At 29.9% G+C, this 20,138-nt stretch overlaps 1 protein-coding gene across 1 annotated transcript; it reads left to right on the plus strand.

The window, feature by feature from the left end:
• On the plus strand, window positions 5,724-13,731 carry LOC105168295 (protein DETOXIFICATION 30). The gene is made up of 8 exons (XM_011088318.2): window positions 5,724-6,310; window positions 6,830-7,371; window positions 8,375-8,461; window positions 9,814-9,870; window positions 10,226-10,464; window positions 10,962-11,080; window positions 11,213-11,299; window positions 13,347-13,731. Exons 1-8 carry the CDS (start codon window positions 5,921-5,923, stop codon window positions 13,428-13,430), a joined length of 1,605 nt encoding a protein of 534 aa, XP_011086620.1. The 5' UTR covers window positions 5,724-5,920; the 3' UTR covers window positions 13,431-13,731.

Consider the following 20,138-nt stretch of genomic DNA (forward strand, 5'->3'; position numbering starts at 1 on the left):
ATACATTTTAATAATTAAAATGTTAGATTATTCAATTAATATATAAATAAAATTAGTTAAATCCTTTTTTGTGTATGGACGGGTTATTCAATCTCTATGTTATTCAATTTGTTGTTCTGTGTATGGACGGGTTAAATCCTTTTTTGTGTTGCCCGTAATTTATGCTTTTATTTTGATGAATGTAATGAAAAGTCTTACTACTTGTAAACTCTAGATTCCGCCATTTTCTTGGGCTACTTAGAAATTTAATTTTCTAAAGTTTCGTGCGTCTCCCGTCAGTTTTGTATGCATCATCATGTTTCGGCTATTTAGAAATACAAAACTGACATTTACTTATATAAAATAAATATTCTACAGTTTGGTATGCATCTTAGGCAATTTAATGACCATTATTTAACATAAAACTAACTTGTACTTGTATAAAATAAATACAATATTTCTCCTACTGCAATTCAGAGTTGTACCACAAAATAAAATTAACGAACTAGGCTAATGTAATGATTATTACTTAATAGCAACCTAACTTGTACTTCTATAAAATTAAAAAGAATTCCTAAAGCAATCCAAGGTTTAACATAAATTCAAAATTATCAACCAACCGAAATATGGTTGGCACCAAAAAAATGAAGCTGACATGCAACCATTCATATTAATTGGAGAATAGTTAATTTGCATAATTCCCTGTAATTTAAGTGCTGCCTCACTCCCCGGTATGGTGATAAGAAGCCTTCCTCGCCATTGAACCCGCTATCAACCAAATAATAAGTTCCTACAAAAATATCAGTATAATTTTTAGACACGTTAAAAAGATACTCAATGGTGCTAACAATGATATAAAGAGAAGACAATGAATTAGCCTTTGTTTTTTTACCTCTTGATATTTTTAGACATGTCGGCCTACTAATTGTATGTCGAAGCACTTTACTGTCTGCCACACTACCCTCCCACCCGGCTAAGACATATGAAATGCATGTACCTATTGCACACACCAAGTAAATTGACTGCAATCGAGCCTTTATAGGTTAGGTACCGAGCTCTATCTTCACAGGAACGCTTACGTCAATATAAGTGTCATCTAATACACCCAAACATCCTTTTAAAATTAATTTGAATAACTATGATTACTAAGCATTCAAATAACTAGCATTTATATAAATGGTTACACAAATTCATATGTAATTGCTAACCTCAAATCATTTTCATCTGGGGCAATTGCTGTCGGCTGAAATCGAGATAGGTTTGGCAAGCAATAGTGAGTGGAGTCCCAAAACGGCATTTAGTACAACATGAAAATGTTTGCTTATTGTTCGAGAAGACCGAATGAAGTCGTACTTAACAGTACAGTTTTTCTTATAATGTGCTAACACACTTAAGAACATCGCCACCTATTCACTAATTGAAACATATTTAGCTTCCTTTAACCGGTCTTGGTTTTGCAAGATAAGGCACAATCTTTCAAATCATTTCTACTCAAAGAGCCTAACTTCTCTTGATACCGCACCCTAACATTAAAATTATAATCATATTTACATATTATTTTATTTTTAAAAAACAACATATCAATACTTGGGGGAAATATAATTTAATTTTATTTTCGATTTTAAGTGTAACCTAAAATACCCAACAAAAAAAAAATAAAAGAACATATTATATAATATGAAGAAAATGTGTATCATGTAATTGTCACAAATAAACTATATATAAATTAATACCCCATTAAAATAAATAACCAGGACAAAATAAATACCCAATACACACTATATACCATGCAAAAATCAAACAACAAAATCCTAATAAAAATAAGATATATAACGCAGCACAGGAACATGGAAGTCTGACATATATGAACAATTAAAATTTATGCAAAAATCTAACACAAAAACTTAACACAGAAACAAACAAGTAATGTTTCAGAAAAAATTTAAAAAAATAAAAAAGAGGTACCATTTCATATAAAATAAATAATAAAAAAATAACAATAAGTTACCTTGACGATGAGCTCATATTTCACTTTCGGCACCATAATTTGCCCAAAAAAATAAAAAAACAAACATAAATTAAATATGAAATGGAGGTAACCCAAAAATCTGGAAAAATGGGTCTCCAAAGGTCACCAAAACTTCAGTCTTATATTTTTCAGCTTCGGTTCAAGTTTTTCACAAAAAGAAAAGGCAAGAAAGTGAAACTTAGAGATGGTAGGAGATGCTTGAGGAAGGAAGAAAATGGAAGACCACTTCCAAGAGTGCAAAAATGTGTGCAAGAAACAAAATGTACCAGCAAACACTTTTTGACACAAAGTAAAGGGTTATTTTGGAAGATTAAAAAAAAGGCCAGCCTTGTACTAAATTAATACCACCTCTTTAGGTGGTATTACTTATATAAATGAAACAGTAAATAATACCGGGCTTTGTATTCGTACATGGCCCCGTATAAGAAAGTAAACATCATATTAATCAATACTAATTTTTTTATACAGACTAATATATCAAAGTAAATGGAGCCTAAGTTCATTTCCTACTTTCAACTTTACGAGCCTGTCAGTGAGGCTTTTCTGTTACATAACCAAAATCGTTAATCGTAAAAAAATTGCTAGTTGGAAAATAAAAATTGTAACATGTGATTTAAGAGGTACCAAAAGTGAACAGACAGTGTAGGAATCAAAAGTGCAATTCCCCCATTCATATACTATAATTATACAATAATATCTAAACATTAACCATCAATAGAGGAAGTAGTGTAGCACACATCAAATGTTTTATGATGCTTTGTGACATCATTAACCAAGTTGCATCAACAGATAGGTACGAATTATTATAAATTACCCGTGGTAGCATGTTGTTTCTGCATGCATATAATAGTTAATTTTTTATATTTTAAATATATTATAAGTAAGGATAAAATATATATGTAAGGTGTGTATCGGTCCTTTTGGGTTAAACAAACCCCTATAACAAATTACAATGAATCTAGTAAACTGAAATATCAATACAAAGAATAACCCTAAAAATTGTAGAATAAGAGAGACAAAGAATATAACAGAGTAACCCTATCTTAGGCTCAGATAGCCAAGATCCTTAATCCATGAAGGCCAAAGGTCACAACCCTTAAACACGGTTGCTTAAACTCACAGAGCCGCAAAGGCTACACCACTTAGGCTATTTACAGAACCCACCAAGTTTCGGCCACTAAGGCTTCAGAGCCACCAAGGTTTTGCCACAAAGGCTATTAGTTAATCTTGTGACTTCAAGCTTTTAGAGCATGAAGGACTAGGTAAAATCTCAGAGAAGAGGGAAGAAGAAGATAGGGCATAAATCAACTGATACCATGAACCATTTCGTACCAGCCGTATAAAGAGGTTGGACATTAAATAGCGTATAATAGCCATTGTTGGAGAAGGAGAAATTACAGAGGTATATGAGGAGAAGGGGGAGATCCAAAGGGCCGTTTGGGATGAGGGAGAGAGAAGACAGACGACGGATTAAGGGGTAGGATTAGGGTTTGAGAGAATGAGAGTGAGGGAGGTTAAAATAGGCAGCAGACGGGTCAAACTTTTAGTGGGCCGAGTTAGTGGGTTAAGTGACCTGATGGGCTTTAGTGAGTTTAGCCATCTAGTGCAAGAGCCTTGCCAATGGTTTGGGCCATTTTTATTTACAATATAGATAATCAATATATTACATTAAGAAAAGAAAAAATAATAATTTATTAGTTAATGTAAAGTTTGAAGAGTTGAATAAGTTAGTTATCTAATCAGTTGAAAGATATTTTTGACTTCATAAAAAACTGGTGTGATGGTGTCGTTAATTGCCGTTTTAGAGTGTGAAGGAACTTTTTTTTTTTATATTAGTATAGATAAATTTATACAATATTCACACAAAAAATTCTTAATTTATAGAACGGTGTACTAAAATCAGTCATGTATCAGCTCTCGTCGTAACATGACATAACCCATGATCAGTTCGGCAAGTATCAGAATTCTAGAGTACGACTCGTTTTGACTTCAAGATGTACTTCTTGCATATATAGAACTTGTCCTCTTAGGTTCAAGAACTAGCTCACACTTGCAGAGCACTTTGTTCTACGCAGCATTCAGTTCCCACTTCTTCTGGACGATCGAATGATCTTATATCACTTCTCGCAAATTGAAATTGTAACCCGATCGAACATAAGAATTGCCTACTAACTTATAAAAAATTCAATTATAAAAAACTTATCCAAAAAAAATATATATATATCGATAGGACGTTCTTATATATAATTAAATCATTTAGCAAAAACTTATAAGCTGTCTATTTCATGGCCGTCAATATATTTAAGATGAGACATAACACAGTTGATTAAGAATGTTGCTCCACTTTGCTAAGCAATTTGATTGCAACTTACATTTCTGGGAAAAGTGGAGTCCTGATTGATTGAAGTCAATGCTTATTTCACTGTCGCTTGTGTGAATATTTCTCATTTTGCTTTAATGTATGCCGTTTACATTCTGGATTCACATCTTTTGATCGATTTATTTATTTATTTAATTTTAAGTATAACAGTGTCTTAATAAATTAGATTAATCCATCACTATTAGCGGAAATGGAACTTTTAATCCCGTAACTTAATTAAGGCATTTCCATTTTTGATCCTATTGATTACGGGATTATCACTTTTGATCCCGCAACTTCTACAAAGTAACACTTTTGGTCCCATAACGCATTTTACTACAAGAAAAAAATGTTATGAAAAGATTTTACTAATTTGGTAATAAAATTAAATTATTAACTATTTATTCTTTTAGATAAAAATGAGTAATCAAATAGTTTTTCTGAATATGTTTTCTTTAAAAGAATATGACAAAATGTATATTTATGTTTATTAATTTGTTTAATAAATATATTATTTTCTAAAAATAAATTAGTGAAATTACACTTTTACTCCTATAGGACAAGAGGCTCAATACTTTTGATTCTCTATTTATAAAATTTTTAAAATAATCTCAAAATTAAAAAAAATTAACACATTTAACCCTCTACTTTATTAAATTTTCAAAAATAGTCTCGAAATTGAGAAAGTTCAATATAGTTAATTATTCCTATACTCTATGAAATTTATGGGACTAAACATTGAGTGTTCTCAACTTAAGAACCATTTTTAAGAATTTCATAAAATAGAGAACTAAAAGTATTAAACTCACTATCTTATGACTAAAAATAATTTTGTCTTATTAGTAACTACGAGTTACAAATTATGTGAAATAAATACTATCTACGGTGGTAAAAAAAATTATGCGAAAATTAAAGTTTTCGACATGATTTTACCAATAACAAAATTATTTGTCATTATCTTTAGTTATATCTAAAAGTTTAAAATACTTGCAAAAATGACAATTCATATACATTTTACGGCTATTATTAATCAATATCTGCCACAATTTTCAACTTTTAACTTTAATACATAATTATTTTTCTCGATGTTAGAGTATGTGAACACATGCAAGGATTTCACATACCAGTCAGAACACTTTATATAGCCGTCGTTGTGTTTGGTGGGTATAAATCAACGATCGATCAAGCTTTGTATGTTCGGGAAGCGTCTGAGTCCTTTTTGACTAACAGTCAGGGGTATTAAATTAGGTCTTAAATTAGCATCTCTGTAGACAAAATATTACCATTCATGATTTCAACCCCCATAATTTAGGAGCATTGCCCAAGAATTCCATCGTATGCTGTCCCATTCTTTAATTACACGACTTCACTGTTCCCCCATTACATAATCTCAACTCAAGTGATCATCCACACATCCCAGAATTTTCGTTCCCACTATATATATACAGCTACAACTCCTTGCATAGAATCCATCCATCTTTCCCAATTCTAACGAAAATATCTCTCTCTCTCTCTCTTTCTCATACTCTCTCTCTCTCTCTCTCTCTGAATTAATGGAGAATACTATGGAGAAGCCACTACTTTCGGACTCAGACGATGAACAGGTGTACTCCGTGAAAAACCGTTCTTTCACATCGTCTTTCCTTTCGGACACAGACGGGGAACAGCAAACGCACTCTATCAGAAACCGGTCTTTTACTGCATCCTTTGTGATTGACAGCGATGACATCCCTCCCATCACAGGAATCCGCCAGTTTTTCTTCGAATTCTTGGTGGAGTCGAGAAAGCTCTGGTACCTAGCCGGCCCCGCCATTTTCACCAACATATGTCAGTACTCACTCGGCGCCTTTACCCAAACCTTCGCCGGCCATGTCGGCACCCTCCAGCTCGACGCCTTCTCCATTGAGAACTCTGTCATCGCCGGTTTGTCCCTCGGCGTCTTGGTAAGACAACCATTTACATAAATATTTGATAATATTGTTGCTCACATTGATTCCATATACACCTGCATGTGTTATATTTTTCCTTTTTCCTGATTTTTCTACCATTTTGAGTAAAGATAGGAAAACTGTATTTTTCGCCTTGTAAGTGTCCGCAGCACTTTTAATCCACTTACAATTTATTTTGACAATGAAACACAATAATTTTTAAAAAACGACACATTGAAGATACTTCATGTAGCCAAAATTACAAATTTGATCGGAAAATGTCACAAGCTGCAAATTTGAGACATCTTTAGGCTAAATTACCATTTTTCAGCAACAAATATTTTTTATAAGCCATTTTTTTAAAATTATTATCCATTATAGCTAAAATGAATTTCAAGTGCACAAAAAAGTTTACACGACCAAAATTGCAATGTTCTTCACTTTTTCAGAATTTTATTTGAAATTATTTGTATATATCGTGGTGGAATTGAAAATGGATCCGGGTTTTTAATTGGATGAGTAATTCTCGAGCAGCTGGGAATGGGAAGTGCGGTGGAAACGTTGTGCGGGCAGGCCTACGGGGCCGGTCAGCTAGAAATGCTGGGCGTCTATTTGCAGAGATCATGGGTTATCCTTCTCGGGACCTCATGTCTGCTAACATTTCTCTACATTTTCGCATTACCGTTCCTGCTACTGATCGGGCAGACAGAGAACATATCGCGGGCCGCCGGAAAGTTAGCCCTATGGATGATTCCTCAGCTATTCGCCTACGCCCTGAATTTTCCGACGGCCAAGTTCTTGCAGGCGCAGAGCAAAATCATGGCCATGGCCTTGATCTCCGCGGTGGCGTTGGGGTTACATATAGTGTTCAGCTGGCTGCTGATGCTGAAACTTGGGTGGGGAATGGCGGGCGGGGCGGCGATGCTGGACGCTTCATGGTGGTTCATAGTGGTGGCTCAGCTGATTTATATATTAAGCGGGACATGCGGGAAAGCTTGGACAGGGTTCACATTGCGGGCATTTCAGAATCTGTGGGGTTTTGTTAGGTTATCTGTTGCATCGGCCGTAATGCTGTGGTGAGTGATGTTATTAGTTTATGGTTTGAGTCAAATTTCCTCAGACTTTAGTACAAGAATGCTCCATTTATTTCTATTTTTTAAAAAAATAAAATTGAACTCTTACTGCTTTATTTAAGGGCTTTAGGGCCCGGAATTTGAACTAATCATTTCAAAATTAACTAGTCAATAAGTACCAAATGTTAGTATACATTTTATTTATTTATTATATTTTTAAATTATATATGGCACTAGGAGAAATGTATCTTTCTATATATATAATCTTTAGGATAAAAGACACTTTGTTCGACCTACTGAACTATTTTTAATGTAACATTTACTCCCAAACTAACAAATATAACACTTAACCCTTATAATTTATTGTCCTTATATTAAATGTATATAGTTCAAAGAATTTATTTTTTCTAACAATTTTGCACTTGTAAGTTTAATTAAAATTTTCTTAATTGGAAAAAATATCTTTTAATTATAATAATATATAATTTAGTCAATTAAATAGTTTGAATTTTATTATATTTTACGGATTCAAAGTTAAATAATGAATGAGTAAAAGAAATATAATAAAAAATTTATGAAAAGATTTTACTAATTTGATAATAAAAATTCTCCATTTGCAACTAACCCCTTCCCATTAGGTGGACAAAAAATGTTGATATCAACAAAAAAAATATAAAAAATTTTAATTTTAATTACCCCTTATCCATCATTTTTATAGTAATATTTATATACTTGTAAGGGATAAAAAATAATATATATATATATAAGTAAAAAAAGGTATGATTGTAGGAAAAATTTTGAATTATAATCATTGGATAGAAAGCAGTCGTTGGTAAATGAAAAAAAATTTCATCTTTTAGCATTTTTTTAACATCCTATATATATATGGTGAAATATACACCATTGTTGCATGTATTTGTGAAAATCTTCTAATTCTTTTTTCTTCTCCGAAATTAAGTACTTTTGGTAATAAATGAAATTTGGTTCTTACTTCATATGTCGACAGCTTAGAAACCTGGTATTTTATGGCTCTGGTTCTCTTCGCTGGATATTTGAAAGACGCAGAAGTTTCTGTTGCTGCATTATCTGTATGGTAAGTATCATATGCTTATTCAGATTATTTATTTGTTTTTCTTTGCTAATTAATCCTAACCTCAAATATTGGTAATTATTACCACCCATGATACTGTCATGATTTGACAAAGGAGATTGTATCCGCCACATACATAAAAATAATCTAATCCTGTCCAGACCCCAATATATTGTCCTAGAATGTTCCGTTTTCTGGTGGAGTGTCCCTTTGTCTAGAAACATCCAACAATAGCACTCTTTTTTAGCAGGTACAGATTTTTAGGTTAGAGAATTTAAAAATAATAACATTTTATTTTATATTATATTTTTAAAAGGGTAGATTTTCTTGTGCCCAAGAAAAACTAGGGTTTGAGATTATGAGATTTGGTTACTAGCTAATTAAAACAAGAATATTCTTTCAAGAAAATTTTGAAATTATGAAGATTTTTTTTACTAAAATTTAGGATGAAAATCTTAGTGTGATATATACATTAACATTCATTAATATATGATTTATTTACTCAAACTATCTTTTCCATTAATTTGAAAATTTATACATACAACCATTAGTAACCTCAACATCATTTACACAAATCATTTTTACTTTTTAAAAATAACACATACACCTCCAAGAACGTTAATATTATTACATAAATTATTTTTTTTTGGGTTGTTAGAGGTAATTTCTATAAATATGCAAAAGACAGGAATAATTTGTATAAATAAACTATAGATCAGGAGTTAAATGTAATTATCCTTATATTTATTATGTGGTTGATCATTTTTTTTGAATTACACATTAATTACATGATAAATGTGTTATACATGTAATATAATTACGGAAAAAATGCAAGCAACCCCTCTATAATATAGCAAATGAGCAAATTATCCCTTTATGAAAAAAATTAGCAATTTATTTCCCTATATTTTTTAAAATGCTACAATTTACCTCCTATATTTTTTTAAGTCTAGAGGATAAATTACTTCTTTCTAATTTATACTGTAAAATAAATTATTATTTATTTTTTATAAAAAAATAATTTACTCATTTGCAATATCAAATACAAAAAAATTGCGTTAAACCTTTTAAAATATGACTAAACCCAATTTAAGTTAGAGTTTGAGGTCAACTAATCTGGAAGCTTGTAGAGTGATGTGGGAGTGGCGAACAAAGGCTGGTTTGATGTGGACGACCACAATAACGCTAAGCACATACTAACCTTCTTTCTTGTTTTTTTACTGGGAATAACGTTAGTGTCATCGAAGTCTCTGTCAGTGCGTTACAGTGATGAAAAACAGATTTACTGTTTCACAGTGATTACTAACCTTACAACTAATATATATCAAATCATTTCGTTTAACTTAATTTTGCAGCACAAACATAATGGGGTGGACAAATATGATAGCCATCGGATTCAACGCAGCAATAAGGTAATTATTTCCGCAACCATTCATATACCGGAAATTAAAGTTCTTATTCAAATTAAAATTAATTAAGTTTAATCAATGTCTTAATTATATTTCTAGTCGTATAATTTTGACAGTTAACATTGTAAATGGTCCTTTCCCATATTTTTAATTTCGCAATTTTAAAATAACATAAATTTTTAAAGTGGGCCAGAATTATGATGTTACTTTCTGACCAACTTTGAAAATTAAAATGCGGAATGATATAATTATAAAATACAATTAAACACAAGATAATTAAAGTAAAACAATCACGTGACAGTATAAATTAATTTCTCATTTTTCCTTTCTTTTCTTTTCGAAAAAAATTATTATGCAGTGTAAGAGTATCAAATGAACTGGGAGCAGGTCATCCAAGAACAGCAAAATTCTCTGTGGTGGTGATGGTGATATCAGCCTTCTTGATTGGCCTCTTTTTTTCTATCCTTATTCTCATCTTCCAGGGACAATACCCTTCTCTCTTTACTGAAAGTTCAGCAGTCAAACAAGTTGTCTACGATCTCTCACCATTGCTTGCATTTTGCATTCTCGTCAACAGCATTCAACCTGCTTTATCAGGTAATTTATCTACATACTACCAAAAATTTCTCTACATTATAAATGACCACGTCTTAAAATTATAATAAATCAACACTTTCTACCACGATCAAACAAAATCAATGCAAAAACTTAAATTCTGAGGTAGTTATCAACATTTGCTATAATTTTAGCTACGGTCAAACCATTTGCCATAAATTTTAAAAACGTCAAACTAACCCTGATTTTATTTGCAGAAATAACGACTAATAGCCGTTGCACAATCATTGTCAATTAGTATTCCCCATAATTTTTTACTTTTAATCGTAATACTTAATTATGACAAAAAAAAATCATATTTTAATGACATAAAATTATAATCATAATTTTATTTATCAATATGGCTAAACAGAAAACAAATTGCTGCAATTTTATAAATAATAAAAATAAAATAAAACCCTAACATGCTATTTTATTATAAATTTTAAAGTATTTATAAAGTCATGAGATGCACACTAAATATTTGTGGCTGGATGCAGGAGTGGCTATTGGGGCTGGATGGCAATCTTTGATTGCGTATGTGAACATCGTATGCTACTACGTATTTGGTGTTCCTTTGGGTCTAATGCTGGGGTACAAACTCGACATGGGTGTTAGAGTAAGTTCACACATATAGATTATATTTAAAATAAATTTGAATTAATCATACTTCAATATATGTCGAAATTATATATACTCCATTTTTATTAAAACATGTGTGTATATTGACGGCTAATAATTAAATTTTCAGGGTATATGGTACGGAATGGTATCAGGAACAATAGTACAAACTTTGATACTCTTTTGGATTGTTTACAGAACTGATTGGAACAAAGAGGTATTAGTTTATTCAGCACTAAGCTCTTTATTTTATTTTAGGGTAAATTATAATGAATTTTTTTTAATTTGGTATAATTTTTCGAGAAAATTGCAATTTGCATTCGATAACTTATTCGTTTTTCGATTTTGGTCCCATTATTTTACGATTAAATAGATTTAGTCCTATAATTCCAACAAAAAGTGCAATTTACATTCCATTACCCATTTTCATTAAATTGTTAATGGAAGAAGCACGTGGAATGCTCATTCCGTTAACAATTTAACGAAAATAGATAATGGGACGTAAATTGCAACTTTTTCTGACTTGTGAGGCTAAATCTGCTGAGTCGTAACATAATGGGACCAAAATTGTGCATTGCACGTTCTTCTATTAACAATTTAACGAAAATGGGTAATGGGATATAAATTATAATTTTTTTTTGGACTTATAGGACTAAATCTGCTGAGTTGTAAGATAATGGGACCAAAATTATAAATGCATAAATCATGGGATGTAAATTGCAATTTTTTCTACAAATGGCGAATGAGAAATGGCAAATGGGGTTGTAACCTTGTACAAAAAATGTTTACATGGCTCATGTCCAACTGACCTAATTTCACATGTTAATTGTAGCTCTTGTCCTCTTTACTGCTTTCAAATAATAGGATTTATTAATATTTTCAAAAGTTGGATCATTTTCAATTAATGTACAAGTCTGTCTAATTCATACCAAAATACTTTCTCCATCTCTATTCTTCTCTCTCTAAATAAAATTTTGGTTTCAACAAAATAATTATTTTTGTGTGTATATTTCTGTATCAAAAAAGTTACTTATTTTAAATTAAATAGGATTTTAGTTGTTTTAGCCAAATAAAAATGGTAAAATACAATCAGATCTCTTGAAATTTGTTATTTACAAATATCTTCTCATTGTTTGAAAAATTATAAATACACTTTTGATTTTAACGTTTATCTAACAATGAGTTCATTTTGTTAGCTTCCATTATGTTTCTATATGTTGATTAGAGTAGTTGTTCATATCGATCTGATTTGTTGATTATTAAAAGAAAGAAACATTTAAAAGATAAGAGAAAGCAAATGACAAATGACAAATGATAGAAAAATTGCAATTTACATCCCATAACTTATCCATTTGTAATTTTGGTCCCATTATTTTACGATTAGTCCCATAAGTCTAAAAAAATTGTAATTTAGGTCCCATTACCCATTTTCGTTAATTTTTTAACAGAAGGAGCAATGCACGTGCTCTTTCCGCTCACCATTTAACGAAAATGGGTAATGGGATCTAAATTGCAACTTTTTTTTACTTATGAGACTAAATCTATTGAGTCGTAAAATAATGAGACCAAAATCACAAATAAGGTAACTTATAGAACGAAAATTGAAATTTTTCCTATATGATATGGAATGGTATAAGAAATGATAGTACAAACTTTGATGATCTTTTGGATTGTTTACAAAAGTAATTGGAACAAAGAGGTATTAATTATTTATGCAGCACTAAGCTCTTTATTTTATTTTAGAGTAAATTACAATGAATTTTTTTGAGATTTGATATAATTATAAATAACTTTTTTGTTATTTGAAAAATTATAAATACTCCTTGATTTTAACATCCGTCTAACGTAACAATGACTCATTCCGTTAATTAGGTTTTTATTTAATTTTTTGTGGTGAATTGAACAAAATTTCTTTTTAGATTATGAATTATAATTCTACATACATGTTTTACAAATTTTTTAAATATATTTTTATAGATTAATATGTTGTATGAATTATTTACTTTACTCATTTTCTCATTGTCTTAGAAACAAAAACAAAAATCAGCAATGGTAAAATAGTAATTTTTATCACATCATGTAGGACTACATAATTATTTTTCATTTGATTTGGGCATTTTTATTTTTCAAACAATAAAGGAATATTTAAAATTATGCCAAATCTTAGAAGAGGTAGCTGTAATTTACTACCCTTCATTTTAATTTTAAATATTTCTGTGTTTTTTATATAATTAATTAATAATTGTATGGTTTTATTAATCCAGGCTTCTATTTCTGCTCAAAGGATCAGGCACTGGAGAGCCGAAATAGATGTTAAAAGACAAAGCGCCGAGAAATTAACCATTTAAACTGTAGAAATATTTATATCAACTTTTGAAGTTTGAATAATCATATTTGCATATATATATATATATGTACGTATATGTGAGTTCATAAATCGTATATTGCAGTTGGGAGTGAGTCGCATTTATCCTTGTGATGTGTAAAACTTGGTGCATAGAGAAGCATTTACGATTTTCTGATAGTAACATCCCTAGTGTTTGGTTGAAAAATTAAGAGAAGAAATAAGGAGGTCGGTGCGGTCGGGATTGTAAATTCGTGTTCTGAGTTGCTTGTAACATATGGATCAGCTTCAAAGTTTTTGGTGAATATCTTACCAAACCAGATATAACTTTTGGTTATGATTAATTATTATAATTAAAAATAAAAATTCATAATTAATACTAATTAATTATATTTGTGCAATAGTTGTTAGTCATTATTTCTATTAATAAGATCAAATTATTAGATTTAACTGAAATTATTTCAAATTATTATGACTATATGTAAAATCATGATGGAAATTAATTAAATATAGTCAAAACTTAAGTTGCCGCATTGTTTTGGTTGACTATGGTAGTTAGTATTGATTCGTTGAGGTTTTTAAGTTGTAGTAATTTATTAGCATATAGAGTTTACTTTTTGTAGTGTCTATAAATATTTTTCCTCCCGAACTCCGAATAAATTATAATTCGTTTGCTATTAAAGCTTGTATCCGTACGAGAAAAATGTGATTTTTTTAAAAAAATTATATTCTCAATTATAAAATTAAAATTAAAGTGGACGAAAAGTACCAGAAATTATAGACGAAAAATACATTTTTGCCATCTACTTCAATACCTTTTGAATAGATTGTGAGCATGGTATGACTCAAATAATAGCATGAAATTTTGGGAGAAAATTGAAAAAGAAAAATACTGAATATGGGCACTATAACCCACAATTCAAATTAACTGATTTTAATTATTTCAAAATTTTGTTATTCTTTGTCACTTAAAATCTTTTAGTTATATATGTTCTTAAGTTATTATATAGGTAAAATTATAAAATTAGTTTTGTATGTATAGGAATGGTAAAATTAGTTTGATAAGTATTGGATTGGCAATTTTAATCCTTTAAGTTTCAATTTAATGGCAATTTAAGTCCTTTTAATAAAAAAATACCAGATTCTAGCCGAACAAATTAGGGTTTAAGGTTCTAACTACCAACTGGGCTCAAATTAAATACGTGGCATCCTTGTAGGATGTTAACATAAGAAAAAATTAAAAAATAAAAATAAAAAGACCTTCTTTCACCTTTCTCTCTCTACACCCATATGAGGGGAAGTGAATGGAAATGAAAATTGGTTGAGAGGAAATAATGAGTTGGCAAAGGCGAAGCTTTGATCAGAAGGATGGAGCCAGGGTCGTTCGCTGGAAAGAGAAATTGAGGGATGAAATGTTAGGGTTCAAATTCACTCTACCCGTATGAGGGGAAGTTCATGAAAATAAAAATTGGTTGAGGGGGAGTGAATGGAAAGGGAAATTGGTTGAGGGGAAATAATGGGTAGAGAGAGAGAGAGAGGTGAAAGAGGGGGTTTTTTCTTTTCTTTTTTTTTAGGTCTTTTAATGTCAGCATCTTACTAGGATACAATGTATTTAATTCGAGCTCAGTTGGCAATTGGAATCTTAAGCCCCAATTTGTCCGACAAAAATTTGACAAGTTTTGCTTGGAAGGACTTAAATTGCAATTAAATTGAAATTTACAGGATTAAAATTGTCAATCCAATACTTACAGGACTAATTTTGCCACCCCATATGCATACAAGACTAATTTTGCCATTTTGTCTATTATAAATTTGACTTCAACTATTTCAGTAATTTATAACATTTTTTTGTCAATTAAAGAGTTTTAACAATTTATATTCTTACATTTTGTTATTCTTAAGTTCTTGTTTTTGTTATAAGTGTTAAAACAGCAAAATCGCTTTAAGTTTCCAACACCACTTGAAACCGTGTAAAATCACACTTTTGATTTTGGTTTTGCAGATGGCAATGGACAATTTTCTTCATAAAATTACTAATGACAATTCAATTCGAAAATATATACTAACAAATAACTTAAAAAATCAAGACAATACCGTAATCATCCTTCCAAAAAACCACACGGCCCAAAATTTAAGCACCATCATGTGTGATTTTCCAACCGATTTTGAAATTTCCGCCAACATGTGTCCTCAATTCCCAAGTAATAAAAAATTAGTGGGCTACATTGCCATTTATATGTTTAAAAGGATTAAAATGTCAAATATATATACTTATAGGACTAAAATTGCAATTAAACTCGTACAGCTGCAAGTGTCAATCATAATCGCGCCAGCAAGTAACCTGCTACAGAAGCATCTCGCCATCTTCTGAACTTAACGAAACAAAGGGACCCTTTACCCAGCTTGATTAAGGGGCCCGCCTATGCTTCGGGCCAGTAATCGGGCCCTCTTATATATTAATGTAACTTGCATTGTCTTTTCATAAAAGGAGAAAGGGAGCAATGATTCATTTGGAACTATGAAGGCAACAGATCCGATTTTCTATTACGATTTATATTGTATTTTTTCATTCATTTTATATATACACATCACTTATATAAGATATTTTTTTAAATAAAATTAATAACGTAATATTTATTCATGTTTGCGTATATATAAAACAAAATAATAATATAATAGAAAATCCAGTCCGATCAAGCTATGGTGTATCACTATTCTTTCTGTCTTGGCCAATTTCGTAGATATGTGATTCTTTGTACTCGGGAGAAGTTGTGGAGGGGGAAATTAATGCAACATTCATTTTACAAATTTCTTGCAGTGCTGTCTCGTGAGAGGGTATTTGGATAAATTTATAAGCTTTTCAAATTATTATTTAAAATATTTGATAACTTATCAGATTTTGAAAAGTATTTGATTAAATTTTTGAAAAACGAGCATATAAGATCGATCTATAAATAAGATGTTATATAGGAACTTAGTTCCCAACTTATTTTTATAATTTTAGCGAACTGCTTTCAATTTTGATCTTAATGATTACAATTACTAATCTCTTATAAGTTTCAAAATGTCATTTTATCCAAATATTTAAAAAATTTATCTTTAAAATTAAAATCTAACATTTTATAAACTCTAATAATATTTTAGGAGATGTATGAACTAAGATGCTCTAATTAAATTCAGCCAATCACCCTCTTATATATTTACATTAATTTTTTTTAAAAAATAGTTGTTTGTATTTGACATATCAATTAATGTAGGTCGCGTCATTGTCCGCACTTGATAATAAATTCCAAATATCATATCATAACTATATATATATATATCAGTAATATAAAAATACTTATAATAAAGATATAAAAATAAATTTTTTTAAATAAAATACAACATAAATACGTGCAATCTACCATACACAAACAATCTCAACCCTACTATAAAAACCACAAATATTATTATAGTGAGGGAACATAAACCAACCCACATACAAAACTTCTCTCTCTAAAAAAAAAATCGAGAAAGCATCAATCGTGTCGGGAGTAATTTTCCCGATTTTTCCACTACTCAAATCAGAACCAAATCACATAATTAAGATGTGTTTTTTTTCTTGATAGAGACATTTCATTTGCATTGGGCCTGATATTTAAGGCCAGTTGCCCCAACTCAATTTCAACTTGCCTACTTAAATTTTTGATTTCCCAATTTGTATATACTCTTCAATCTTCAATGCTTTGCCCGATCCACCATTTTCCATAAATGTAAACATACCCACCCCGCACGGCTCAGACCATGTGAACATGACGACTCAGTACTATGTGGGACATGAAATTTGTTGTACTAATATAGGTTTATCATCCATGTGATGTTCTTAGTTGGAGGGGCTATGCTGCTTCATAGAACACAAACCCTTACATGTGAAATTCACATGAAGATGATTTAAAGTTTGTAGTTGTGATTCTTTAATTAATAGTTAAAGAATTCCCTGATTAAAGCAGTCACGTGCCGACCACATGCTAATTTCGGCAATATTTGAACTACATGTGTTAAAAAAAGTTAAAGTATAGTCATGAAATTATAAATTTGAAATCGAAGAGGACCAGTAGTGTCACTTTCTCTTTCTATAAGTAGAAGATCAAAATTGTTTTTTTTTTCCCGAAAAAAATACAAGCAACTTCCTTGTAATATTACAAATGAACAAATTATCGCCCTACAAAAATATAGCAATTTACCTCTCTATGTTTCTAAAAATGCAGCAATTTACTCCTCCCTCCTCTCATATTTTTTAAAATGAAGCAATTTACTCGTTTATAATATCACAGAAAAATAAATTATATTAAATTCATGTTTTTCTGTACGCCACATATGCAAAAATGATTTCATTTATTTTATTAATTTAAAAAAAATTCATTTACACGACAGGTGTATATTAAATGCAATAAATGATGTGCATGATTTGAAATAAGACATTAAAGTCGCAAAACGAAAAGGTCAACAATGTTATAATTAATTAATCAAGTGGATATTAATAAAAGAGGGCAACAAATTATCAAGAACTTGTAACGCAGGGTTTCTTTAATTACAACTTTGTCGGTCCTTAAAGACATGTCTTGTTCCATTTGATAGTTACAAGACAAATATAACGTGTTCTAAAGATTCTCCTATGCCCATGATTGCTCGATATGGGCATCTAATTTCATATGAATTGCAATAAACGTCACTCATCAACTTTTATTGCTAGCTACATTACAAGAAATATAGTTTTTTATTATGATTAATTATCTTTATTAAAAATAAAAAAATTATGAGGTATTAATTAACTATGATTGTACAATAATTATTTATAAACGAAGTTAAAAATATGTGCTACAATTAAAAATTATGATTGATATTTTGGACATAAATAAAATAATAACTAATTTTGATCAATCATAGTCAAAATATAAAGTTTTCACATAAATTTTGTCTGACTGCGGTAGATAATAGTAATTTATTATAATTTTAAACCATATTAAATTGTAATATAGTGATAATCAATTTTTTTTGGAGTGATACTTGTAAGAAAATTGTAAAATTATAATTTTACCCCTATCAAAATCTCCTTGGATCTACAATTATTGAACCTAAATGAATATATATTGAGCATGCTCCGAACTCCAACACTGTCTAAATTTTTGTTTCAGTTCATATGAAGTTACTTTTTTCGCAGAATTTGCAAACAAGCGTATTCTAAATATACCTATAATTCAATTTCACAAAATTATCCCAATATACACTTTTCTGGATTCTTTAACTATTTTTGGACATTCTTTTATTAAATGCAATCAACTCCCTTGTAAAAATACTAACAAATAAAAATCTTCCCTGAATGAGAAAAAGGGCAACGAGGCCCTGTAAATTTTTAAGAAAACGACAACACAATCCCCAAATGCAGAAACAGCGAGCTTCTTTTTTTAAAAAAATTGATGGTTTGGTATAGTTGAATGATTATTATATTTCAGGCATCGTTTTCAGGTTAAAACAAGAACACAATTGTACACTCTAGAATCGTATAACTCATAAATATTAATATTAATATTTTAAGACGTCATCCTCATGTACAAATTTGCACGTAAAATCTTTTTTTTTTTTTGTTTTTCTATAAGTGCGGGACAACAAAATTCAAATTTAGGACCTCTTCTTCGGTTTGATTCTAAAATCATATTAAACGATTATCTTATCTAAAAATTATAACAGCTGAAAAGGTGAATTATTTAATATTAATATATTAACACTTAAAACAAAAAATTCAGAATAAGACAACAAAAATTTAATCATTAAGAGGGAACATACAATTCTCCGATGAAGTACTGTTTGGCATCTTGGAAGAAACCAGCAGGTTGTCTCGTGGATTTCTAGCAACCACAGCCTTAACTAATGCTATAAGTCCTATGACTATGAGATATTTTTGCAATTAAAAGGACAAAATAAGAAATGTACGAACTGCCTGTTGATTCCCCGACTACAGTTCTATATTAATTGCCTTTGAGAACTGACTCTACTTAATTTGTCTTATTCTCTCTCTTCTCCTTCTTTTTTTTTTTTTTTTTAATAATAATATCTATATTTCAATAAATTAAGTAATTGATGAATTCAATCAATATATCAATATAATTAAAATCAATAAAATGTATTACAATAAACTCATACAAAATGAAACAGATACCCAGTTATCTGATGAGACTCGAACTCAATTTCTCAAACTTGTTCATGGGACCTCAACCTTAACCATTAAGATAAGACATCATTAAGTGTAATTTGTCATAATCTGTTCTTCTCAAAATTATGGATTTTTATATTAAAATCTTATTGTTTTTAATAGTAGTTATTGAAAATTTATAATGTTTATTATTACTTTAATTGTAAAATAGTAATATATATTAAAATTATTGTAAGTAGAATTTTGCTTCGAGACATCCAAATTAGGGGGAGAAATTAATAGATAAATGGGAACATATATGGACGCTTATTTTTACAAATATTTGTCTAATTTTATATAAGTTTTTGTGATTTATTATATAATTATTGGTTATATTAATATATTGATCAAATCACCATATTTGTGAATTTATTGGAAATTGATTCTCATGCTTTAGGTTGTCCTAAGATTCCTATCTATACCATTAAAGTTGTTTTTATCCCATATTAAGATTAATTAAGATAAAAAAATTTAGTTGCAGCA

The sequence above is a fragment of the Sesamum indicum genome, linkage group LG8 (genome assembly GCF_000512975.1).
Source record: "Sesamum indicum cultivar Zhongzhi No. 13 linkage group LG8, S_indicum_v1.0, whole genome shotgun sequence".
NCBI classification, from domain to species: Eukaryota; Viridiplantae; Streptophyta; class Magnoliopsida; order Lamiales; family Pedaliaceae; genus Sesamum; species Sesamum indicum.